The following is a 26775-nucleotide window of genomic DNA, read 5'->3' as shown; positions in this document are numbered from 1 at the left end:
TCTTGAAGACCTACTCATGTCCTTGGAATTCAGGTTAAAGTGTATCGAGTGGTCTTGTAATGTCATTGCTTTGCATGTGATGTTGTGCAAAGTCCTCCATGAGCTTCAGAGCAATATCAAACAAAAAACTGTGAAGGAAAAATGTAACATCGGAAATGGAAAGGCAAGTCAATTTTGTACTTCCAAAATCACCTGACCTGATTTCCTATTTAAAAAATTTTTTTCAAATAGAAACCAAGGCTCATGGAAAAGCTCAATGGCAGATGGTGGATGGTAAACATAATGATAAGGGGACAGAGAACATTCAGACACAAACATACACCTAATTCTGATATACACACCTTTGAGATGCTTTGCCAAGCATTTATTGTTGCCATTTTCAGTTGTTTGTTTTGGGGGTTTCTGACTTCAGACTCCTCTTCAGCAAATGAAATACATGCGACATTGGATTTAAATCAGGAGATTGGCTTGGCCAGTCTAAAATATTCCACTTTTTCCCCTGATGAACTCCTTGGTTGTGTTGGGTAGTTGTCTTGCTGCATGGTGAAGTGTCGCCCATATGAGTTTGGAGGCATTTTCTTGTACGCAGGCAGACAAAATGTTTCTGTACACTTCCGAATTCATTCTGCTGCTGCCATCATTAGTTACATCATCAATAAAGATGAGTGAGGCAGTTAAAGAGGCAGTCATGCAAGCTCAAGCCATGACACTACCTCCCCATGCTTCATAGATGAGGTGGTATTCTTTGGATCATATGCAGTTCCTTCCTTTCTCCACACTTTTGCTTTTCCATAACTTGGGTAAAGATTTATCTTGCTTGCATCTATCCATAAAATATTGTTCCAGAAATCACTCGCGCACATCTACTTCTTGGGAAATTCTAATCTGGCCTTTCTATTTTTGGTGCTGATGACAGGTTTGCATCTTGCGGTGTAGCCTTTGTAATTCTGCTGTTGAAGTCTTCTGCAAAATGGTAGATTGTGATACTTTCACCCCTGCACTCTGGAGGTTGATGGTGACGTCACAGAGTTGGTTTTGAGTTTTTCTTCACAGCTCTGGTGATTTTTTTGTCAACAACTTCAATTGCTTTCCTTGGCCGACCTGGCCATTATCTATTGCTAAGTACGCTCGTGGTTTCTTTCCTTTTCAAGGTATTCCAAATTGTTGTATTTACTATGCCCATTTTTTATGCTATGGTTCTAATTGAATTATTCTGTTCTTCCAGCTTCCAAATTACTTGCTTTTCTTTCATAAATAGTTCTCTGGTCTTCACGTTGGTTTATGCCTTTATGTTAAGCTTCACTTTGGAACTAATTCCAAAGGCAGACTCCCAAAGCAAAAGCAAAGGTTAAAACCCAAGACTAAACATTCACAGATCTTTTGTGTGAACAATCGATGCAACAACAAACGCCTGAGCTACAAGAAATATCTGTCAGTCATTTGTTCCAATCCTTATGCTTACCTAAAACGGGGGGACTGAACATAAAATGTGCTATTGGTCTACAATGGTAAAACATACGTGTATAAATACCAAGACATATAAACTGATGTTCTGTACTCTTGCCTCATATTCATCTTTTGATCTCAAATCCAAATTTCTTGAATATGCCGAAATGAAACTTTGGTGCTGCCAAAACAGTTTCTTGGCAAAGGTTATATTGGGTGGATTGCCATTGACTTCTCAACAGTAGTTAGGGTAGGAATTTGTAATTTGTTCAGGGTGCTGACGAAAGTTGGCGACTTTCCGTGAACACCTTGAGATCTTCAACGTCCACCAACTAATGTCGGTGGATGGTATCTCCAGTTTAATGCCCACCTGAGAGTTGACACACACATTGATGCCTCTCGCTGCATGTGAAACACCAGGATGAAAAAAAACAACAAAAAAACCACCTTTAGAGGCCATTTTCCCCCGCAAAGCGGGGGTTGGCCTTTTTCGGGCACCGTGGTTGTTGTTGTTTTTGGTCCCCTTTTTGAAGCAATGTTTTACGGCCGGATGCCCTTTCTGCCGCCAACCCTGTTTGTCGCCTTTTACGACAAGCAGGGAATTACCAGTGAACTGGTACTCAATTAGCCGACCTCGGAAGGATGACAGGCTGAGTCAACCACCCTGGCGCTAATTCAGCGATCGACCGGGATTCGAACCCAGGATCCTAGGATCCTAAGCTGGCACCCAAGCCGCTAGGCCAACACCAGGGAGTGAAACACCAGGATGGCAGGCCAATATTTAAACCCTGGCTAAGCAGAACAGAGGCTGTATGTCCCTCCAGGCTATCCTACCAGCCCCTAAATATACATAAAATCCTACATATCTTCTTCTTCTATCTATATATATATATATATAAAAGAAAGTTTTTCTTTGTTTGTTTGTCTGCACGCGCTAATCTCCTGAACGGTGAAAGATAGGAGGAAACCTCCGAAACAAGAAATGTCGGGACGGGCCCCAGGAAGGTTATAGGCTAGGTGGCGTGGCCGGTCGAGGCCGCCTCGGCCGGGCTGGGCCCATTTCGCAATTAATAGCTGAGCTGAATTATAGGAGTCAATCTTCTACGGCTGCGAGTAAAAGCTGAATTATAGTCGTAAATTCATTCAAAAAGAACCAAAAATGTCGGGACAGGCCCCGCGAAGGTTGTAGGCTAGGTGGTGTGCCGCTTCGGCCAGGCTGGGCCCATTTCGCAATTAAAAGCTGAGCTGAATTATAGTAGTCAATCTTCTACGGCAACGAGTAAAAGCTGAATTATAGTAGTAAATTCATTCAAAAAGAACCCGGGCAACGCCGGGTGCATTCAGCTCGTAGTTTATATTTATAAAAACAAAACAAGTAATATAAAAATGTGTCTTGCAAATTTTTATTGATGTATTTATTTCAACGGAGCCCAATTGAACCTCAGTGCATTGTCATTTCAACCAACACCTCAAATTCAGCATATCCTGTCCCTTTATTATCTGCAGCAATAAATACACATCATATTGAAATTTCTTACATTAAAATAAACTCACAAACTGCATGCACGCGTTTGCAAACTGCAGCAAATGATAACGATTGAGGTTCAAGTTGTCAAAGAAAAAGCCAGTCTTGTTTGACCCTTGATTTTTATCAAAATTCCAATGTCCACATTTAAAATGCGACCCTTTAAGGGTCATTTTGCTTAATAAATCCTCTTTAAACCCCTGAACTCAATGTTCCATGACCACGCTGGTGAGACAGCAAATCATAAATGTGTAGAAGTGCAAGTGAAAACGAGGGGCTCTCAAAGGAGTGCGCTGCAACATCAGCAGCAAATAGCTTTACACTGAGAGGAGCTGCAGATTTGATGCGGTCATGCCACAAATGTCTCCGTTTGTGTGTACAGGTTTATAAAAACGACAAGAAACAGTCTCGCACATATATAAATTTTCATACGCTTGCTGGCACACCAAAGCAGCACAGTCCCGAAACGAGGCGCAAGCCAATAGCTGCTGGCATCTGCACGAACCTCTTTCCCTCTGCTCCTTGTTTTTCCAATTAAAGTTTTCCCACGTAAAAATGTCCCCAACCACCCGCTTGCCCCCAAAACCCCATCCTCAACCCCCATCAAAACATTTACACATGAAAGCTATAAACAATTATTAGAAAGCAATTTTACTTATTACAAAACAATACCTTCCAAAAAATTGATGCAAGATAAATTGATTGCGCAAAGTATGGAGGAGAGGGATGCGTGGTGTTGCAGGACAGAGAGGCAAATGGCATCTATTTTGCTATGGAGATGGAGGAAGGAAAATGTTATCGCTTTAACCATTTGTCCACAAATGGCAGCCAGCTTCTTCTCATTTGTCCGAGCACGTGGTTCATTTTCTGCTCAGTAGTCTGCTGCATATTCTGTACCATGCAGGCCACGACACAGGAGTGTGAACTCTTTGACGATATCCTTCACTTTCCTCTTGCTCACTCTCTCTCTGTAAAGAGAGAATAAACAATTGGGCGAGATGCATGACCTGCCACCTGCAGATGTAAAATATTACTCCAATCACACACGCAAACATAAAACAGATGGCACATTCTAAAAACTTCTTACTTTCCAAAGGACTGATGCCATGAAAATTTACTATTGAATGCTCTTTTTTTTTTTTTTTTTTTTTTTCTTTTTTAATATACAGAATCGAGGCTCGTGAAAGAGCTAACATTTATCACAAAAACAAATCAAAGAGACAAACAAAGTATATAAAAAGGGGAGCGGTAGACAAGATGGGGAGAGAAGGGGAAGCACATAAACACAACATTTGAGAGCAGGGACATCGGGAATGTGTGGGAGGGAGAGGGATTGGGGGAAGGCGGCGTGGGAAGGGGGGTGGGGGGGGGGGGGTGGAGGTGGGAGAAGTATAAACACAAGTACACCAAGGACTTCCAGGAAAGAAGTTGGTATTTCAAAAAAGTGGATTTGGGGTGAAATTAGCAGGGGTAGAAAAGATGAAGGTTTTGGATGGGGGAAGATAAGAGATGGTGGTGAACAGCTGTTTTAAAGACCTGGAGGGAGGAGTGGGATTGAAGAGAGTGAGGGAGTTTGTTCCAGAGGTGGGAGAAAAGAGGAATGAAGGAGTGAAGGTGAACAGAGAGTCTTGATTTTGGCAGTTTCACCATAAGAGGGTTGCAGGCAGATCTTGTGCGACCTGTAGGAACATTTGGGGGAAAGAGCCCAGAGAGAGCTGGAGGAGCAAGGCCGGAGAGGAGTCGATAGAAGACAGAAAGACCACCAACCTGCCTGCGGTGAGTAAGTGAAGGCCCTCGGAGGTAGCTTCATCGCGGAAGATACGAATGATTCTGAACGCTTTGGTTTCGACAGCGTGAAGACGAGCTAGGTGTGAGGCAGGAGCACCAGCCCAGAGGGGGGAACAGTATTCCATTGAGCTGCGGATGAAAGCCTTATAGGTGGTGAGGAGCTCAGGTGTGCCAAGCAAGGACTTCGCACAACGGAGGATGCCCAGTCGGCGACTGGCTTTGGAGGACAGATTTGAAATGTGGTTTTCCCAGGAAAGATCATTGCAGATAGTGAGACCCAAAAGCTTGCGTAACAGAACTTATTGGAGAGAATTATTCAGAAAGTGGATGGGAGGGTTGCCCAGTCGGTCTTTTCGGAGATACATCGTAAGAGTGTGAGATTTGTCAGGATTGAAAGACATGTTCCACTTGTTTGCCCAGTCTGTGATTTTGTCCAGGTCTGCAGAGAGTGAGGAGGCTGCAGACTGCCGATCTGAGGGATGAGGAATGGAGCGGCAGAGAGTGGAGTCATCAGCAAAGAGATAGAGAGGATTTTTAAAACATTGAAAACACATTGAAACACATTCTGAATGAACACATGAACATGAATGAACTCTGATGAACACATTGAAATACATTTTGAGATTCATTCTTATCTGAAGTTTTGTTTTTTGCAGTTAAAGTAAAAGGCAGGATATCTTACTATAATTCACCAAATGTCCGTCCGTCCGTTCGAAGGTACCGCAAAAAACGGCTCAACCGATCGCAACGAAATTTTGGGTGGGTATTCCTGGGACCCCTGGGAGTAAAATAGGCTGTATTGTTTTTCCAATTTTTCCAAACACGATGGAATAATATTTACCGATATTAACAGTGAAACAGGAACACATGTAACAGGCTTTTATTGAAATTCTACAAATACTGTTTCGATTTTGATGACAATTATGAACCTGCCGCGAATGTGGAAGTGGACAGATGACGGCAATGCGCGGGTTTGATAATATCCAAATACAACCGTCATTCAATCGTAATGTTTAATCGTTAAACGTTAATCGTGTTAATTGTTTTGTTAAAGTATCAATTGATGATTGGAATTGAGTGAATACAATTAAGATTTTGAATTCGTAATTGTATTCACCCAACCATACGGAACTTCACATCAGGATTTAAATATTTGTTTATGTCACAAATGTTGTTAAAAGTTTATTTTTTATATTAATGTTATTTCATTTGTGATTGGAGTTATGCTGTTTGGAAAGAAAAAAGAATGAGTTCAAGTGAATGACGAAATGACGTGACGGTTCCTACTTTCTAAACGTGAATTCACGGATCGCCATATGCAGATTCGCCATTGACTGGGAATGGAACACATGTACCCGTTTGTTTGCGAACGGGTACGTTTTTCATGGAAGTCCTTCACGAACTTGCTGTCCATGTCTGACGTGCGACTGAAGGTGCCACAGGAATGTGGAATTTATTGGTTTCATGCTTTAGCATTCGCCGTTTCTGCATTGTCTGTCTGCTTCTGGCCTCCCACCCGTGCATAGCACGGGTACCTCACTAGTTTAGGAAAAGTAAGAACTTCTTTTATTGTCCTACCCTGGGGAAAGAATGGAGAAGGAAGGGGGCAGGGTTTTCACAGAAGTCGAGTAAAGCTAAGAACCCAAGTATCCATCATGGACTCCTCTACTCCGTTGGGCAGGAAACAATCTTGAGTGCATGAGACCTCGACATCAAAAATCCGCACTGTCCGACATCAATATAGATGGCACTCCAGTACACGTGAGGTGTTTAGCAAGCTGCTTGTGCTGGTTTTTATGGTGAACCTGCACGTGTTGCACTCCCATGATGCTAATACGATGCTTCTTGGTAATAGCATGTTTAGTAAAATATTTCTCAGCAATAACTATCACCAAACTGATGTTTCCAGGGGTATTTATGCAATGGATTGCCCATCTGAGGCCTCCAAAGCCAGTCGCCGACTGGGCATCCTCCGGCATGCGAAGTCCTTCCTTGGCACACCTGAGCTCCTCACCATACACAAAGCTTTAATCCACAGCTCAATGGAATACTGTTCCCCCCTCTGGGCTGGTGCTCCTGTCTCACACCGAGCTCGGCTTCACACAGTTGAAACCAAAGCATTCAGAATCATTGGTATCTCCCGCGATGAAGCTAACTTTGAGGGCCTTTCACGCACTCACCGCAGGCAGGTTGGTGGTCTTTCTGTCTTCTACCGACTCCTCTCCAGCCTTGCTCCCCCAGCTCTGTCTGTGCTCTGTCCCCCAAATATTCCTACAGGACGCACAAGATCTGCCAGCAACCCTCTTCTGGTTAAACTGCCAAAATAAAGACTCTCTGCTCACCTTCACTCCTTCATTCCTCTTTTCTCCAGCCTCTGGAACAAACTCCCACACTCTCTTCAATCCCTCTCATCCCTCCAGGTCTTTAAAACAGTTATTCACCACCATCTCTTATCTTCCCCTATCCAAAGCCTTGATCTTTTCTAGTGAAAACACCCGAAATCCACCTCTTTCAACCCCCAAATTCTTTCCTGAAATTCCTAGAAGTGTTAATTTGCTTTATACCGTGTACCCCTCCCTCCTCCCCAGCCCTCCCCATTCCACAGATCTACTGACGTCCTTGTTGTCCACTGTTGTTGTGCTTGTGTGCTTCCCTCTCGCTCCCTTCATTGTATGTTTTATGTGTCTGTGCATGTTTTCATGTTCAATATGTCAGCTCTTACACGAGCCTCGATTCTGTATACAAAAAATATATTTAAAAAATGGACAGACCGTTCCTGCTGCTCATACAGAGGTACAGTCAGTCATACTGTTGAGAACATCCAAGCACTCCAACAGTTTATGATAAATCTTTCCATTTGAATTACTGAACAAGGAGCTGATACTCTCGGTCCACCGTCATTTGGGTGATTCTCATTCTTTCTTTCTCTTCTTCTTCTTCTTCTTTCTCTTCTTCTTTTTTCTTTCTCTCTCTCTCTCTCTCTCTCTCTCTCTCTCTCTCTCTCACACACACACACACACACACACACACACACACACACACACACACACACACACACACACACACACACACACACACACACACACACACAATCTCCACACACACACACACACACACACACAATCTCCACGCAATACACACACACACACACACACACACACACACACACACACACACACACACACACAATCTTTCCAATGTTTCAGAAGCACCTGTACAAAAGGTTCCAAAAGAGAAATATGCAGATGGTGATACCTAAAATCGATTTATGCATGTCACAACAACAACAACAGGCATTTTGAGGCCATTTTCACTGCTACAGCGGGGGTTAGTCTTGCAGTCCCCTTGACAATATTCTCCATTTTGCCCTATTTTCTGCATCTCTCCTTGTTAACCCCCTTGCCCGCATTTCTTCTTCCACCATCTTTAGCCAAGTCTTTCTCGGTCTTCCCCGTCCTCTACTTCCTTCTTCATTCATTTCCATCACTCTTCTCAACCAGTCACTTTCATCCTTCCTCAACACATGACCAAACCATCTCAACCTGTTCCTCTTCACAGCATCCATCACAGGCTCTATTCCCATCATCTTTCGCAATTAATCATTTGTCTTCCTCTCTCTCAACGATACTCCACACATCCGTCGAACCATTCACATTTCCACCCTTTCCAGCCTTCGTTGCTGCTCTACGTTCATTACCCATGTCTCGCTCCCATAAATCATAACATTTCTCACACATGCAGCATACACCTTTCCCTTCAGCTTCAACGACACTCCCCTCCTCATCAGCACGCCACTCAGTTCCCGAAACTTCTTCCATGCACATCTCACTCTAGCAACCGTTGCCGAGTCTGATCCACCTTCTCCATTCAGCAAAAAAAACAAAACAAAAAAAAACCACCTTTAGAGGCCATTTTTCCACGCAAGCGGGGGTTGGCCTTTTTCGGGGACCGTGGTTGTGGTTGTTTTTTTGGTACCTTTTTTGAAGCAATGTTTTACGGCCGGATGCCCTTCCTGCCGCCAACCCTTTTTGTCGCCTTTTTACGACAAACAGGGAATTACCAGTGAACTGGTACTCAATTTGCCGACCTCGGAAGGATGACAGGCTGAGTCAACCCCGCTGGTGTTAATTCAGCGATCGACCGGGATTCGAACCCAGGATCCTAAGCCGGCACCCTAACCGCTAGCCCAACACCCATTCAGCAAGTCATATGATAATGCCTGGCACATGATACCTGCCCACTAGGTGGTTGAAATGTTGGGCCTGAGCTTCGCCTGCTGGACAGCTATACCAGTTGGTGGTGCCTTAATTTTTCAATGTGGATCTTGCCAAACTACAACCAGTTTTTTTGCAAATGTTAATTATAAAGGGTTTACTCCCACACTATGCATAGTACAACAGCGCACCGAAGAATCTGCTGGCTGAAGGTGTTCTTCTGCTCAGGAGTGACGTAAGCAGATGGGAAATTAGGCCGTTGTAGTGTCTCTTTGAGCCAGATGGGCAGGTACGCAAAGCAGTGCTTGTTGATGTAGAAGAGCACATCAGCAAAGTTATCCATGAGTATTCGTGGTGCCTGGCCTCCAATTGCCTGCACGATATTGCACACACACACACAGTGAAAAGACATGCACACTTTCAATCTTGTGAGCTGAGCTCACGTTTTTTGACATTTGTTACATTCCAGCCCAGCAAAAGGGTAGCAAGAGATTGGAGAACTTTTCCCAAGGCCTGGCAATTCTGCAGTGAACACTATTCAGCGGAGATAATCGGTCCAAAGCAATTCAAGCTAAAATAACATATGCATCTACTCGAGCCCGACGAAGATCAGTGGCAGAGCATGATGAGCACATCAGGAGCCAACTACATCAAACATGTCTAAAAAAAACGAATATTTTTGAGCCCACAAGCTTTTCCTCCCCCTTCAGGTCACTTGTGCACTTCCTTTATCCCTTTTTATATAAAGCAATATTAAGATGGCATGTTACGCAAAGCAATCCACCACCTGCCATGTGTTAAGGTTGGCAATCACTTTTGTTGGTTATGTTTAACCCCTGTTTTTCTGTCTGCTTGTGAGCAGGACATCTCACAAAGGTTATGGACGGATTCAGACAAAGCTTGGTGAGCATTTTGGGTGTGGCAATGGTGAATTGATTCGATGCGGATGCACAACCAAGGATTGGCTTTGGGGACGTGCCACGTACAAGTTAAGTCGTCAGGCATGACAGATGTGGGACAGAATAACATTGCACGTGCACAACGTGACAAAGTTCTCACATCATCATTGACTCCATCGCATTGCTCAAAATAAAATTCTGCCCTGAAGGTACAATTTAAAGCTTATAGCCAACTGCAAGCTTGCCGTCATTGCGGCCACCACTATGGAGGTGTCTCCAGCGGAAAAGGGAGGTAAATGGGCAAAAAAAACAAAAAACAAAAGGTCCAGCACCGCCACAGCAGGAAATTGATTGGGGTTGGTCGGATAACCGGAAGCAGACCATATCAATAACACTAATCATAAGAAAATTTATAATCTTCATAAGAACAATAGGTTTCGAGGCCACTAGGCCTTGGACGCCTAATAATATAGTATTTATTGTAATTGTGCAAATTATGACAACTACTAAGGAGGGTATAAAACACAAAAGCGATTGAATTGCCATCCCCTTTATCATATCACAATTTAACTTCTTTTTCCAGGTGCAACATGTGGCTGCAGGTAGCATCATTGGCTGAGGGGTGCTCTCCAGTAGATGTGCCACTGATGCAGTTCGGTTCCTCTCTGTAGATTACGAATTTGTAATTTTTTCGTTGTGCCGTCGATAACTCACCTACTCTTTGTGAAGGACACCATGGGATCTTTAACATCGACCAACTAATGCTGACGGATGGGCCACCCAGTTTAACGTCCATCCGGAGGATAATAATAATAATAATAATTCATGTATTTTGTATAGCGCTTTTCATGAAGCCCAAAGGCGCTTTGACAGAGTGCAAAACATAATGCATAACAAAACATGAAAACAACAATTGCAAAAAGACAAGAATCAATAGGGAAATATTTAAAGCAAAAGGAGGGAGAAGGAGAAGTGATAGTCAGGGGTTAAATGCTGTGGGTTGAATGTTGAATGCAGTGCTGAACAGGTGGGTCTTGAGTGATGTTTTGAATGTGGTGAGTGAGGAGGAGTCTCTGATGGTGTGAGGTAGTGAGTTCCAGAGGGTGGGAGCAGCGATGGAGAAGGCCCTGTCCCCCCAGGATCTGAATTTGGTCCGGATGGGGGGGGGGGGGGGGGGGGTCAGGAGGTTGGTACCAGCAGAGCGGAGATTGCGGGTGGGAGTGTGTCTGGAGAGGAGGTCAGCCAGGTAGGATGGGGCCAGGTTATGGAGGGCTTTGTAGGTCAAGAGGAGGATTTTGTACTGGATTCTCTGGGAGATGGGGAGCCAGTGAAGCTTGTAAAGGACGGGGGTGATGTGGTCACGGGTCCGGGAATGGGTGAGTAGACGGGCAGCGGAGTTCTGAATGTATTGGAGTTTATTGGTGATTGTTGAGGGTGAACCATAGAGGAGGCTATTGCAGTAGTCCAGACGGGAGGTGATGAAGGCGTGGATGAGGGTTTCTGCAGCCGTGGAGGAGAGGGATGAGCGGTAAAAGGATGACACACAATTTGATGAATCACTTTGCTTGTGCAAAATCAAGATGAGAGTTTACACCTAGGTTGGGATTCAAACCAAATCTGGACAACTCAGAGGCAAGTGTGCATACCTCCAGGGTTTCCTGCAGGCCCATGACATTTTTACATCAGAGTTCAACTACGTGTTGATAGAATACATTGTGATCCAATGGCACACAACCAATCAGGAAGTACAGCACCAGTAGAAAGTCCATAAAAGTGCTTGCAGTCATGTTATACCCAATACACCCAATAGTAAAATTTGAATCCAGGAATGCAGAACCTCACTTGCCAGAAGCAGTTTTAACAGATTGAAAAGTCTATAAGGTATAAGCACCGATACAGTGATCCCATGGGTATATCAAGTTAATATTCATTGGCTTGGCCTTCATTTGAAAACATCACCTCGAGTATGGTTTCCAGGAGTAGCCTGCCTTCGTCGTGAACCACCTGCCCGATAGCTGGCACAGTGGCGCAATGCGGGAGAAGCTCGGTCTGTGAATCAAGAACACATGGGAAGAGGAAGGGTTGGGGAGGAGAGGGTGGAAGTAAAATATTACCAGGGACTTGTTTTTTTGGTAAGAATGCATTTCTCAGATCCACAGAACGCATTCTCAACACCGAAACGAATATAAAAGGGGAATTCGAGAAAGCAATGCCACGATGTGAGAAAACCAACTCAAATTTCAGTGAACGACATCTCAAATATATTCATCATTAACAAATAAGTCACCCAAACAAACACGGTCATCAAACGCCCCGATACCTCGCCAATCCCGAGCAATTTCAGCAAAAACCGTTTTGCAAAACAAATTATCACACTTTTTTTTCTTTTCTTTCGAGAAAGGCAAATTAGATATTAAATTGGCACAAGAACTACGTTTGGGTTCAAGAGCACTTAAGGCCAAGACTCAATTCCTCAAACGCTGTGTGTCTGCAGTTGCTGGATCTGATTTTTTGAATATTATATTGCATTTACCACAATCGATCATGCACGAGTTGTTTTTACATTGGAAAGGTATGGCATCATTACCCTCGCCAAAGGAGAGGGTATTGCATTTGAGTCCGTTTGTTTGTTTGTCTGTTTGTTTGTCCGCACTGAATATATATGATTTTCTCTGCAACCGTTGGTCCGATTGACAGGAAATTTTCACCATAGGTGCAACTCCACCTGTATAATTTTTTAATGATAAGTATGACGTCATAGGTCACGTGGTTTGGCCGCCATCTTGGAAAAAACCGAAAAAAATTGTACCTCTATATCTCCGAAAGTGCTGAACAGAAAAAATTGAGACGTGGCTCATTGTAAAGAACTCTCCATGGGGAATAAAATATGTTAATGATGATGTCATAGGTGCCTCCATTATGACGTCGTAATTCGACAAGTACAAAACTTCATCTGATCAAGATGAAATTTCTTGAGCATAATCTAGGAATAAATTAGTTTAGGAAAAAAAATGATGACGTCATCGGTCACGTGGTTCGGCCGCCATATTTGATTTAACACAAACGCCTTAAAAACCACTGAAAATACATCCTGGCGAGGGTTTGCAATCTCTGCTCTTTTTCTTGTTGTCATTATTTCATATGCAGCGTTGTGTCTGCTGGTAGCATCATTGCTGGGAGCATGGCTGTGTCGCTGATGCAGTGCACCCGTTTTCAGTAAGCTGGTACTCATTTTGCCAACCTCGGAAGGATGACAGGCTGAGTCAACCCACCTGGTGTTATTTCATCGGCATGGTAGGGGCTCAAACTCAAGACCCTAAGATCTGAAACCAGTCACATTAACTGTTAAGCGAACAGCAGGCTTAGTATGGTTCTGGTAAAGCAAAAATAACAAGAAGACATCATGCAGCACAAACTTGCAAAATCCACCCCTCCAAAAAATAAGAACGATGCCATGGATACATCAAATTGGCCATTTCAATAAGATTAAAATTGACGATCTTAATCAAAGCTTGGGTCAATCGGATTAAAATTGATTATTTTTCAGATGAAAATTTATGATTTTAGAAGTTTGATGTGATTTTCAATGCAATTGCTCTTTAATTTGCAGGTTAATCAGGTAAAAATGACGATTGTTCAGATGAAAATTGATGATTTTAGAAGTTTGACCTCGAGTTGACCTTTTGACCTCAAAAAGTTTCTTTCCCAATGTGGTGACTCAATATGCAAATGCTTTTCAATTTTCAAGTCAATCGGATGAAAAATTACAATTTTAGAAATTTGAACTCAAGATGACCTTTGACCTCAAAATCAATCGGCTTCTAACTTATGACCAACTCTACCATCTGGTGAAGTTTCGTGAAGATTGGTTTAAAATGGTGACCTGTAGGCGATGGACAGATAGACAGATAGACAAAATAACGCACAAGACCAAGCAATATACTTGAGAAATCTTTGATTTTGCAAGTATAACATATCCAGACTATTTTGAGCATTGTGGAAAAATATAAAGAGACAATAACACAAATATAACAGCAAAGCCAAAACAAATTTACACTTTTAGTAATATTTCAAGCTGTACTTCCTCCATACTCTCTGGAAAATCCTCTCTATCTCTTTGCTGATGACTCCACTATCTGCCGCTCCATTCCTCATCCCTCAGATCGGCAGTCTGCAGCCTCCTCACTCTCTGCAGCCTCCTCACTCTCTGCAGACCTGGACAAAATCACAGACTGGTCAAACAATTGGAACATGTCTTTCAATCCTGACAAATCTCACACTCTTACAATGTCTCTCCGAAAGGACCGACTGGAAAACCCTCCCATCTACTTTCTCAACAATCCTCTCCAAGAAGTTCTGTCGCTCAAGCTTTTGGGTCTCACTATCTGCCATGATCTTTCTTGGGAAAACCACATTTCCAAGCTGGCCTCCAAAGCCAGTCGCTGACTGGGCATCCTCCGTCGTGCGAAGTCTTTCCTTGGCACACCTGAGCTCCTCACCACATACAAGGCTTTCATCCGCAGCTCAATGGAATACTGTTCCCCCCCTCTGGGCTGGTACTCCTGCCTCACACCTAGCTCGGCTTCACGCTGTTGAGGCCAAAGCTTTCAGAATCATTGGAATCTCCTGCGATGAAGTTAACTCCGAGGGCCTTTCACTCACTCACCGCAGGCAGGTTGGTGGTCTTTCTGTCTTCTACCGACTCCTCTCCGGCTTTGCTCCCCCAGCTCTCTCTGTGCTCTGTCCCCCCAATATTCCTTCAGATCGCACAAGATCTGCCTGCAACCCTCTTCTGGTTAAACTGCCAAAATCTAGGCTCTCTGCTCACCTTCACTCCTTCTTTTCATGTATTCTGGATTGTCATAAGTCAACGCAAAAGCAAGAACCTTCAAATGCAATGGCAAATACAACAATTTACAACTCCTATTCAGCTTTTCAATTGTTTAACAATAAAGATGCAAGAGCTGCTTTTATTTTTTGCAATGAACCATTTACATATTTTGTTTGCTTGTGTTTGTTTTTGAAATGATATGGACAAGAAAAGACCTTTTCTGAGCAAAATAAATTACAGAAGTAATTCCAACAACTTGTCCTACAACAGATGTAATTAAAAATTTGAACACCTGAACAAGATATAATATAACATAATATTGTTACAGATCGCGGTTTAGATGTTATGATGACCGAGCGGTGGTGTATGACCGCGACCTAACAGGATCCCTGACTCACCCGATTCACCCAGGACTTTGGCCGGATCGCACCACAGCTAGTCAATAGGGAAAAGACAAAGGCGACGAATGCAAAGAGGAAAAAAAGGAATAAAACGAGAAGACGTACAGACGAGTAATGGGGTTTATTATTTACACACACAAGCAAAAAGGAGCAATCAAGTTTTATTTACAACACATAAGACGCAGGTGACACAGTGCAAATACTAGCTTATCTACAGACTTAACTTATTCCCAGGACAGAACAAACAGAACAAACTCACGTCCACAAGAAGGGTGGAAAAGCAGGAGATGGATGGCTGGAGGGAGAGGGAGGTCCAAAGGGGGCCCCGCAGCACAACCGGTGCGTTTAGCAGCCGCCGTTCAGGCCAGGCCCCACGCTGCTGTTTTGGCTGCTGTGTACGTCGCGTGCTTTGCCAGGCCTTGTCCCACTCGTCTGGTCCAAACCCTCAACTCTTTCTTGGTTCACTCACTCCTCACCACCGACTCCTCACAGCAACCAACTGACCACCGACTCCTTACCACCGCAACCAACGCAACCACTGACCCTCCTCTGGCAACCGACTCAGACCAACTCCTGGTGACCAACTCACTACTCACTTCCGTTTTGCGCCTTTTATAGCGCCTCCAGCGATTACGCCGCCGGCGTTTTGGACACGCCCATCGGGGTGCTCACCTCGGCCCTGGTTGGTCGCGCGACCCTCGGGCTCCGCCCTGGATGACGACGGGCGGGCACGCCCCTCCTCCCTTCTGACGAGGTGGAGACACGCCTTTCTTCTCCGACTCAAAGCACATGGTCAATGGCGGTTATTGGAGGGGAGGTGATTGGGAATCGAGGGCTCAGCAATGACGAGAGGGGATGTAATATGGAAATGGAGGTTTTGGGGATGGGAAGGAAAGGGAGATTTTGGGGATGGGAAGGAAAGGGGATCTATTCTCTTTCACTGGTGCAATGGAGTATTTCAATTAATGGAAGACACAGCCTTACACTAATACACATAATAAGGATATAACTGTCAAAAAAGATATATCGTGTCCTGCATGTATGTTTTATGGACTAACTACGGGAACGCCCTTTGACCTTTATACAACCACAAACGGAGGGAGGAGGGGTGATATTTTACAACAACCTTTTACAACAACATTTTACCACAACAATAAAATAAAAAAACATTCTCATATCCACAACACTGCACCCTCCTCCCCTTAGGCACGTCCCGGGCCTATAACTTTTACCTTAGTGTGGCATGTAGGTGTAGTTCCCTCTACTTTTAACCTGACCCTGAGTGCGACAGTTTTAAAACATAAATAAATGTGTCCCGCTGCTCCATTGCACCCTGCCTAACAGACTTACGCCCACAGTTAACCGAATTGCGGAATGGTCTTCAAACTACACACTGACGGTGGGAAGCATTATTTACAATGACGCTATTTTTATTTACAAAACTAACCCAGGACCTGTGATTGTTCTTTCTGGGGGGGAGACAGTCTGCTCTGCATCGACGCACCATTAAAGCACCCAAAAACGCACCAATACACACCCAAGCACCAATCGGTGCAGTCACCATAGTTCATCAGTGTTCCATAAAAATAAAATCAACAACCCCTAACCCTGCAGGTGATCTCTTGCTCTTCGGCTCCCTCTGCTGGTTATTATTATTTTCCTGGTGTTGTCATCTTCCCTTGCTGGCGGCCTATTTGCAATAAAGTGTGCCCAATGTGTCCTTTTTATTTTCTTTATTTATGGCCCACAGGGCCGACTAGTGTGGTTCACCTGTGGGGCATCGGTGCCCTGTGGCCAAGGTCCGCCAGCAAGATTTCAGGCCCTCATGGCCGGTTCCAGCAGAGGGGCCATGCCCCAACCCATGGGGTCCATAAGTGGTGCTCGGCCACAGGCATGTGGTCCATAATGTGGTGCATCGATGCAGACAGCTGGTTCTGGGAATTTCGGGCGCACAATGGCCGACCCACGCACGCTCCCCTCGGCACCCAATGGCGCACAGGTCATGTGGGAGACAAAAGGGGAAAGACAATTGAGCGAGGGGTAAGGTCACAAGGGTACACATCAATAAGGCAATGCAAGGCGAAATGCGTACGGAGGGCGAAGTGAGAAAGCTCGTCCCTACCGTACGTCACCCCCCTGTCACCTACCCTACCCTTGCCCTTACCCCATATGTACAAAAATCTACACATTTACAAATTCGTCACTACTGTCACGTCTTCCCCATATTAATGGTGCGAGGAGATCCTTCATCCTAACTATCCTCTAAATGATTTTAACACACTTTACACTACCCGGGGTCTTCCCCTGCCAATCCATTGGCCAACTTACACTATGGGTTCTAAAAAACCAATTCCCATTGACCAAACTGTGGTGCTTCTCAATTTGGGGTCTCACTCCCCCGATTTATCTCCCGGTGCCTCGCACAATTTCTGGGCTGCGACGTGTAGCTCTCCCAGCAGGTCTACCCACCTGCACACCTCCACCACTGCAGTTGCCACCCGAGCTTACCTAGCTCCTCACCCTAACCTAACTAACTGGGGCAGGCCCTCTCCTGGCTCTGTCACCCCCTGGTGCCCTCTGGCACTGGGCTACCCGGGTCCGTCCTCCGGATCCTCGGGCCCCATCCACAACTACTACTACCGGCTCCCAGAGCCCACCTGCGGTCTCACCTGGCCGACATCCTTACAGTGGTGGAGCGCCCAACCAACTACACACACTAACAGGCTACACGCCCCGCCATTTCCACGACACTAATGCACCCATCCAAAGACCATTCTTTCACCCGCACCACAGATGCCAATATCCAACCACAATTTACCTATACCCTCTACCTAACACTTACACTACCCGCCCCGGGTATCCGTGATGGGGGTCCACTCTTCCCCCATTCACACCTTCGCACCATCCACTCCACTCCACAATTTCCACCATACTCACTCCACGACCATCCATTCCCATACTCCATACCATTTATTCCATACAACCATTTATTCCACACAACCATTCTCCATTCACCTGTTGTTGCACACCTGTGCAATCACACCTGGTGCCACCTGCACCCTCCTCCTCTTCCTGGACCCGTTGGTCAACACAACACACATCACCATCACTCACTCAAACACTGCTCCACACACCTGTTCAGTTGCACACCTGTGCAATCACACCTGTTCAATTCTCACACATACGGCATCATCTCATCTAACTACTCCCCTCTGAAACTTGCGCTTCCCAGTCGTCCCTTTAAACTATTGCGCTCCCTCGTCATTATAATCCACACTAATCTACCTGCGTCCCCACTACAGGTATCAGTCACTAACTAATCTTAACGTTACCTAATGTCATCTCTCTAGATCCCTACACACAATATAACCTAACCCACCCGGGCTAGTTTTCACTGCCATACACCCCATAAGCTATAGCGCATTTGCCCCACTGTGAGGGATGGTGGATTTGCCATCCCACCACATCGGGGGTCTCTCACTATCAATTTTGTTCGTCCAGATTCCAACCAATTCAAAAATTTTCCATTTACTGCCAATTCTACTCACTTTTCTAAATTTCGTATTAAATCACTATCACTATCACCATCACCCGTCTACTTATTACATCCTCTCGGTGCGCCAATTCACGTCTACAGCCCGGCTTCGTACAGCCGAGCAATAAACGCGGATTCTTTTGTGCCGGCGGCTGGATGCGTCCCGCATTCGGGGCAGGGGCGGGGGCTTACCCGGGCCGAGATCCCACGCACCACCTCGGCGTGGAGCCATCCAATGTCCCGATCTCGACCTGCCGGCACGTCTCAATAGAAAGTGGTCGCCATGACGACCCGTCCTATCGAGCTGCCCGCTCCGCCTAGTGGAGCCCGGACGCGGCCGTTCCACGCGAGGCCCAGCGTGGATCACGCACGGCGGTCCTTTCGAACCCGCCGTGGCTCGGATCCCCGCTGGTTCTCGCGGCACGCGAAGCCCGGCACGCACCGAGGGCCCGATTCGGCTATAAGTCGCTCTAACCGCTAAACTGGTTACCGTCGATGCTTCACCTGGACGCTTACATGCATACGCTACCCCTTTCTTGCTCATACATGCAGCCGTTCCAATGCTCCTCGTACCTTTCCTTACACACCTCGGTACACTCATTCCGCTCGCCGACTTGGTCACACACCTGACCACCGAACACCTTGGCACACATTCGTCGCTCGCACACCTCACCAACACACCTCTTCGCGCCCCTTTCTCGGTCACCTCCTTTGTGACAATCACAGGTGTGCTCTCACCCGCACACCCAACCACGTGCCTCACTACCAATTCCAGCGTGCATTCCCACTCACGCTCTACCATTCCAGGTGTGCATCCTTCCATTCCAGGTGTACATCCTCGCTCACCTGCCACAACCAACTCACGCTCCGTGTCACTCTCACTACTCTCACCTCCATTCTTGACAGCGCACTCACCCTTACTCTCGACAGCATGCGCTTTCCCCATGCACCCGTCCGTTACACACCTTTCTCACGCACACTCTCCCGTTACATCCTCTGTAACACTCACCACAGGCGTGCATTCTCCTTCACTCTTGACAGCGCACCCTTTCCCCATGCACCTGTCCGTTACACACCTTTCTCGCGCATCCTCTCGCGCACACTTTTTCGTTACTTCCTCCGTAACACTCACCACACCGCGCTTCCCTGTGCTCCCTCGCACACGCGCTTCGACCAACTCGCTCCTGACGGCACACTCACTCCTCGGCGTGCACTTTTTCCTCACACACCCCATGGTCGGACATTCTCGCACACCTCTTTTTTCGCACACCATACCTGTCGCACACTTCACCAACGGCCTTTCACGAACACCCGGATCCAAACCAATCCCCAAGCCGACTGAAGCTTTCCTCACATCATATACATTGCCACTCACCTCCGTACTTCGTCGTCGCACCTCCTCTGCCACCTGCAAACTTTTTATTTGGTTAGTGAGCACCTCATCATGATTTGAACACAGACCTTGTACATATTCCATGACTTCCTCCTTTATCTCCCTCTTAGTTTCCCTCCGTCTCTTCTTAATTTCACTCACCCCCTCTTCCACCTCCTCTAATTTTTCCTTTACCTCCTTCATCTCCCTGTGCGCCCCCTCTATCTCTTCCTCTAACGCCACTTTAACCGTTTCTATGTGCGTCCTCACCTCTCGGTCCTTCGTCTCTATTACTTCTGTCACCTCTTCCAACTTCTTCGTCAACCCCTCATGTACCATCTGACATTCCTTCTGTGTCGCTATTAATTCATTTTTTATGTCCTTTTGTGTCGCTTTTAACCCCCCGATTATTGCAGTGTTCTTTTCCACTTGGTCCGCTAGTTCCCTTTGTCCGACTGTCAGCTGTTCTACTCCCTTCGTCAGATCCTCTATTCCCCCCTGTAACCTAGCCGTATTATTCCTCACTTCTTTCTCCATACGCTTCTCACCTCGCTTTACCTCCTCGCGTAGCCCCGAAACCTCCTCACCCACACCTCGTCGTATCTCCTCCTTCATCTCCCCCATCTCTTTTGTAGATGCCACCCTCATCTGTCCCAATTCATCCCTCTGAGCATCCAGTTTACTTTCTAACCCGATTTGCACCTCCTCTATCTGGTTTCCCATTCGTTTGATTTCCCTGGCAGATTGTTCCCCTATCTCCCGCAATTTGTCCTCCATCCTATTTTCCAACCCCATTAACCCATTTTTCACCTCTTTTATCCCGTTGTCTAACCCCTCACCGGTACCCCTCGCTTCGTCCCTCATTACCCCCATTTGGCCCTCCAATCGCTCACCCAATCTGGCTTCCAATTGCTCACTATTCTTGTCCATAAGGGCCTTCATTATTTTTTTTATTTTTATTTTATTTTTTATATATTTTTTTTGTATACAAGATCGAGGCTCGTGAAAGAGCGAACATTAATCACACAGAAAGACAAACCGACACATAAAACATATAACATAGGGAGCGGTAGACAAGATGGGGAGAGAGGGGGAAGGACACAAACACAACATTTGAGAGCAGGGACCGAGAGACATGGAGACATCGAGAGATCTGAGAGAGGGCGAGGGCTTTGGGGGGGGGGGGGGGGGGCGTGGGAGAGGTATAAAACATATGGACACTGCCAGGACTTCCAGGAAAGAAGTTGGAATTTCAAACAAGGTGGATCTGGGGTGAATTAGCGGGGGTAGAAAAGATCAAGGTTTTGGATGGGGGAAGATAAGAGATGGTGGTGAACAGCTGTTTTAAAGACCTGGAGGGAGGAGTGGGATTGAAGGGAGTGAGGGAGTTTGTTCCAGAGGCGGGAGAAAAGAGGAATGAAAGAGTGAAGGTGAGCGGAGAGCCGAGATTTCGGCAGTTTAACCATCAGAGGGTTGCTGGCAGATCTTGTGCGACCTGTAGGAATATTTGGGGGACAGAGCACAGAGAGAGCTGGGGGTGCGAGGCCGGAGAGGCCGGAGATTTGGATCATAAAGAGATTCCAATCCACCACTGGCGCTGCTACGGTCGCGGGTGCGGCAAAATTTGGTGCCGCTACACCCACATGCGCGAGGACGCCATCTTGTGCGTCTGATACTCCCTCAACCGCCTCCTCATTGCTCCCCTCCATTTGATCCTGGGTTACTCTTAACCCCTCCTCTAGCTCACCCACCGGCATTCGATCGCCTTGACCAGCCATGGCGCGATTTCAAAATTCGGGTTTTATAAAACAAAACAAATTTCGGCCGCTCGTAATTTTGACCAAATTTTTTTTTTTTTTCCTCTATTCGTTTTAAAAATTTGGTTCGGGCCTCGAATTCCACTCCCAGACACCAATTGTTACTCTAATAGTACAATTGGTGTTCCAAAATTTGGGCCTAACAAATTTAGTCCCAGGTCCGAATCCAACTCCTGACAACCAATTGTTACAGATCGCGGTTTAGATGTTATGATGATCGAGCGGTGGTGTATGACCGCGACCTAACAGGATCCCTGACTCACCCGATTCACCCAGGACTTTGGCCGGATCGCACCACAGCTAGTCAATAGGGAAAAGACAAAGGCGACGAATGCAAAGAGGAAAAAAAGGAATAAAACGAGAAGACGTACAGACGAGTAATGGGGTTTATTATTTACACACACAAGCAAAAAGGAGCAATCAAGTTTTATTTACAACACAAGACGCAGGTGACACAGTGCAAATACTAGCTTATCTACAGACTTAACTTATTCCCAGGACAGAACAAACAGAACAAACTCACGTCCACAAGAAGGGTGGAAAAGCAGGAGGTGGATGGCTGGAGGGAGAGGGAGGTCCAAAGGGGGCCCCGCAGCACAACCGGCGCGTTTAGCAGCCGCCGTTCAGGCCAGGCCCCACGCTGCTGTTTTGGCTGCTGTGTACGTCGCGTGCTTTGCCAGGCCTTGTCCCACTCGTCTGGTCCAAACCCTCAACTCTTTCTTGGTTCACTCACTCCTCACCACCGACTCCTCACCGCAACCAACTGACCACCGACTCCTTACCACCGCAACCAACGCAACCACTGACCCTCCTCTGGCAACCGACTCAGACCAACTCCTGGTGACCAACTCACTACTCACTTCCGTTTTGCGCCTTTTATAGCGCCTCCAGCGATTACGCCGCCGGCGTTTTGGACACGCCCATCGGGGTGCTCACCTCGGCCCTGGTTGGTCGCGCGACCCTCGGGCTCCGCCCTGGATGACGACGGGCGGGCACGCCCCTCCTCCCCTCTGACGAGGTGGAGACACGCCTTTCTTCTCCGACTCAAAGCACATGGTCAATGGCGGTTATTGGAGGGGAGGTGATTGGGAATCGAGGGCTCAGCAATGACGAGAGGGGATGTAATATGGAAATGGAGGTTTTGGGGATGGGAAGGAAAGGGAGATTTTGGGGATGGGAAGGAAAGGGGATCTATTCTCTTTCACTGGTGCAATGGAGTATTTCAATTAATGGAAGACACAGCCTTACACTAATACACATAATAAGGATATAACTGTCAAAAAAGATATATCGTGTCCTGCATGTATGTTTTATGAACTAACTACGGGAACGCCCTTTGACCTTTATACAACCACAAACGGAGGGAGGAGGGGTGATATTTTACAACAACCTTTTACAACAACATTTTACCACAACAATAAAATAAAAAAACATTCTCATATCCACAACAATATATATATATATGTTGTTGTGGTTTTTAGAACCCTCCACTTTGTAAATATCTGTAATATTCCCTTATAAATAATCCCCTGTAAATATTCCCATTTTTGTGTAAAAAGGTCAAAGGTCGCACCCCCGTTAGGCCACAAGCAACATGTAGCACACCATAGGCTTCTTCTTTAGTTATTTCATTAGTATGTGTTTCAGGTAAGGATTTGTTCCCAATAGTTGAATCTGCGTTGTATTAATTAAATAAGAGTAGGCCCCCTTGTCAATTCATATTGCGGCATAGCCTTCCTCCAAATTGTGTTCCTTGGCTTGCCAGTAGAGTTCGCTGCCTGGCTCAAGCCGCCATTGAACATGCGGTCAGCTCGAGGAAAGAAGGTGTGGCCTCGCCCACGAGCCGTCGAGGCTCAGATATAGCGGACTGTGATGATGATCGTGTTATTGTTTGAAATTGATAGGGAATTGGCTTGAAATTACTCGTGAGTGAAATTGGGATAATAGTGATGGTTGGAAATTGATACCCAGTGTTGGGGGATGGTGGCTCTACCATCCCTCACATCTATTTTTGGGGGCAAAGGAGCTATAGTTTTATGGGGTATGGCGGTGAAAACCTAGCCAGGGAGGGCTTGGTTAATGTATAGGGAATTAGAAATGACCATAGGTAACTTTAGATTTAAGTAGCGACATTATACCTGTAGGGGGGACGTAGGTAGATTAGTTTGGATGATAACGACGTGGGATGTGCAATAGTATAAGGGAAGACGGGAAGCACTAAGTTAGAGGGAAAACCAGATAGATCAGATGATGCAGTGTGTGTGTAGGAAGTGATTGAGCAGAGTGTTGTGAAAGGTGTGATTGTGCATTGAGTTGAGTGTATTGTATTGAGTGAATGGTCCTGGAGGAGAGGAGGGTGCAAGTGCCACCAGGTGTGTGGGCACAAGGGGTGCAAGTGAAAGTACAGGTGAATGGAGAATGGTTATATGGAATGAATGGTCTGGAGTAAATGAAGTATGGAATGGATGGTATGGAGTAAATAGAGTATGGAATGGATGGTGTGGAGTGGGTAGTGTGGAATACGTGGAGTGGAGTGGTTGGTGCGAAAGGGGTGGATGGGGAAGATGGACCCCTTCATGAATACCCGGGGAGGGTAGTTTAAACGTAGGTAGAGGGAGTAGGTAAATTGTGGTTGGATATTGGCATCTGTGGTGCGAGTAGTTGCACAGAGTGTTGTGTTGGGTGCATTAGTGGAACGAGATTGGCTGGGCGTGTGGCCTGTTAGTGTGTGTGATTAAATGGGCACTCCGCCACTGTTAGTCTGTCGGCTAGGTGAGGCCGCAGGTAGGCTCTGGGAGCCAGTAGAGTTCAATGGGGCCTGAGGATCCGGAGGACGGACCCGGGTAGCCCGACGCCAGAGAGGGCGGTCGTGGGGTAAGGGAGCCAGAGGGCCTTCCCCAGCTAGGTTAGGGTAAGGAAAAGGTAAGCTCGGGAGACAACTACAGTGGCGGAGGTGTGCAGGTGAGCGGACCTGCTGGGAGCGCCACACGACCCAGCCCGGAAATTGTGCGAGGGCACAGGGAGTAGAATCGGGGGAGTGATACCCCAAATTGGTGAGCACCACAGTTTGGTCAATGGGAATTGGTTTTTAGAACCACATAGTGTAAAATGGCCAATGGTTTGGCAGGGAAAGACCCCGGGTAGAGTAAGAGTGTTAAAATCATTTAGAAGGTAGTTAGGATTGAAAGTCTCTTCGCACCATCCGCATCCACTCACCAGGGTGACAGGACTCCACACCACCGTTTTTTGCAAATGTCTGGGATGTAAGATGCATCATGACGTGGGGGTGACATTAGGGTGGTCCAAAAAACATCGATCTCTCCGATTTTGATGCTCCACTGGATTATTGTTAGAAATGGTCTAAAACATTCACCCACCAAATATTTTCGCTCGATTCCATCTAGAAACTCATACACACTTCAATTGAAATATGGCGTTTTTCACCAAATTTGGCTAAATGAGAACAATCCAATAGCAACCTAGGTGGAAAAAGTACATGCACTATTGTACTAAGCCATTTTGTGGTTCATGACTTTTTGCATGCGCTTGCGCCTGTGAGTGTGAAATCATCATGGTCGAAACATGTTTGACAATGCTTGAAACATGTTTGAAACATGTTCATACATGTCTGACTCATGTTTCGACCATGAGGACTTCACAGGGGTATGTACCATCAATGACATTATTTAGGAAAAAAATATTTCTAAAGTCTTTGCAAGTCATTAAAATTGACCAAAATGACAAATTAATATGTTGAGTGTGTATGAGTTTATAGATGACTCAGATGCAAAATATTTTTTGGGTGAATGATTTAGACCATTTCTAACAATAATCCAATAGAGCATCAAAATCCAGATAAAAAAGTGATTTTTTTTGCATTTTTGGACCACCCTAGGGTGACATTGTGCTCATTGTTCCATCTCTTCCTCCTTATGAGGGATTGATGGTAAATTCGGAATAAAGGGATTAATGAGAAATTGGGATTGATGACGAATTTGGTATAGAGGGGAGATATGGGGAAGACAGGACGTTAGCGACGGATTTGTAACTTGTGTAAATACGGGGTAAGGGCAAGGGTAGATTAGGTGACAGGGGGGGAACGTATGGTAGGGACGAGCTTTCTCGGCTCACTCTCCTGCACACCTCACCTCTGCATTGCCTTGTGTTGATGTGTACCCTTGCGATCTTGCCCCGCTGCTTGCTTGTCCTCCTTCCCCCACTCATGGATTTGTTTCTTTTGGGCCCGGGGGGAGTGCGCAGGTGCCCGCACCCTCGCTGCTGCCTGCCTGGACCGGTACCACACTTATGGACCGCACGTTGTTGTGGCCGAGCACCACCATATGGACCACAGGTCTGTGGCCGAGCACCACATTCATGGACCCCACGTTTTGGGGCCTGGCACCTCTGCTGGGGACCGGCCATTGTGGCCAGGGAGGTCTTGCTTGCGGACCACGGTAAAAGTGGCACCTAAGCCATGCAGGTGGACCACCTTAGTTGGCCCCTGCTGGCCATAATTAAAAAAGTGGACACGTTTTGTGCCCTTTTTGTTTTATGATTAAATAGGCCGCAAGCAAAGAAGTCGTCCAGAACCATCGGCCCAGCAGAGAAGACGTCGCAAGGCATCGTTGCTTATTATTGAACTGTGATGACTGTGCACCAGATGGTGCTTTTTGTGTTATGGTGCTTTGGGTGCTTTGTGCATATTGGTGCTGGTGGTATCAGTGCAGTGCAGTGAATGCCTTTCCTCTTCTCAAAACATCTTCTTTTGTTTCCCAAAAGACAGGTCCTGGGTTCGCGTTGTAAATACCAAGTAGTGTCTTTGTAAATAATGCTCCCCACTGTCAATGTTTAGCTTGAAAATTAATTCCGTGATTCGGTTATTCTGTGGGCGTGAGTCTGATAGACAGAATGCAACGCAGCAGGCGGGACATACTTAGTTGTTTTTAA

General features: G+C 46.1%; 1 protein-coding gene across 3 annotated transcripts in view; it reads right to left on the bottom strand.

Moving 5' to 3' along the window:
* Window positions 1–2833: 2833 nt before the first annotated feature.
* IPO13 (importin 13) overlaps window positions 2834–26775 on the bottom strand; it is a 308248-nt gene continuing 284306 nt past the window's right edge. For all 3 annotated transcript variants that reach the window (XM_068112643.2, XM_068112650.2, XM_068112659.2), the window contains 3 exons: window positions 11832–11921; window positions 9165–9346; window positions 2834–3939 (listed from right to left, as the gene is read on the bottom strand). In XM_068112643.2, coding sequence (XP_067968744.1) covers window positions 3843–3939; window positions 9165–9346; window positions 11832–11921 — 369 coding nt within the window. In that variant the 3' untranslated portion in view covers window positions 2834–3842. The remainder of the gene's footprint in view (window positions 3940–9164; window positions 9347–11831; window positions 11922–26775) is intronic.

This window comes from Myxine glutinosa, chromosome 1 (genome assembly GCF_964187855.1).
Source record: "Myxine glutinosa chromosome 1, kmMyxGlut1.1, whole genome shotgun sequence".
NCBI lineage: Eukaryota > Metazoa > Chordata > Myxini > Myxiniformes > Myxinidae > Myxine > Myxine glutinosa.
The sequence above is the reverse complement of the archived record's forward strand: the minus strand, read 5'-3'. Positions and strand labels throughout refer to the sequence as shown.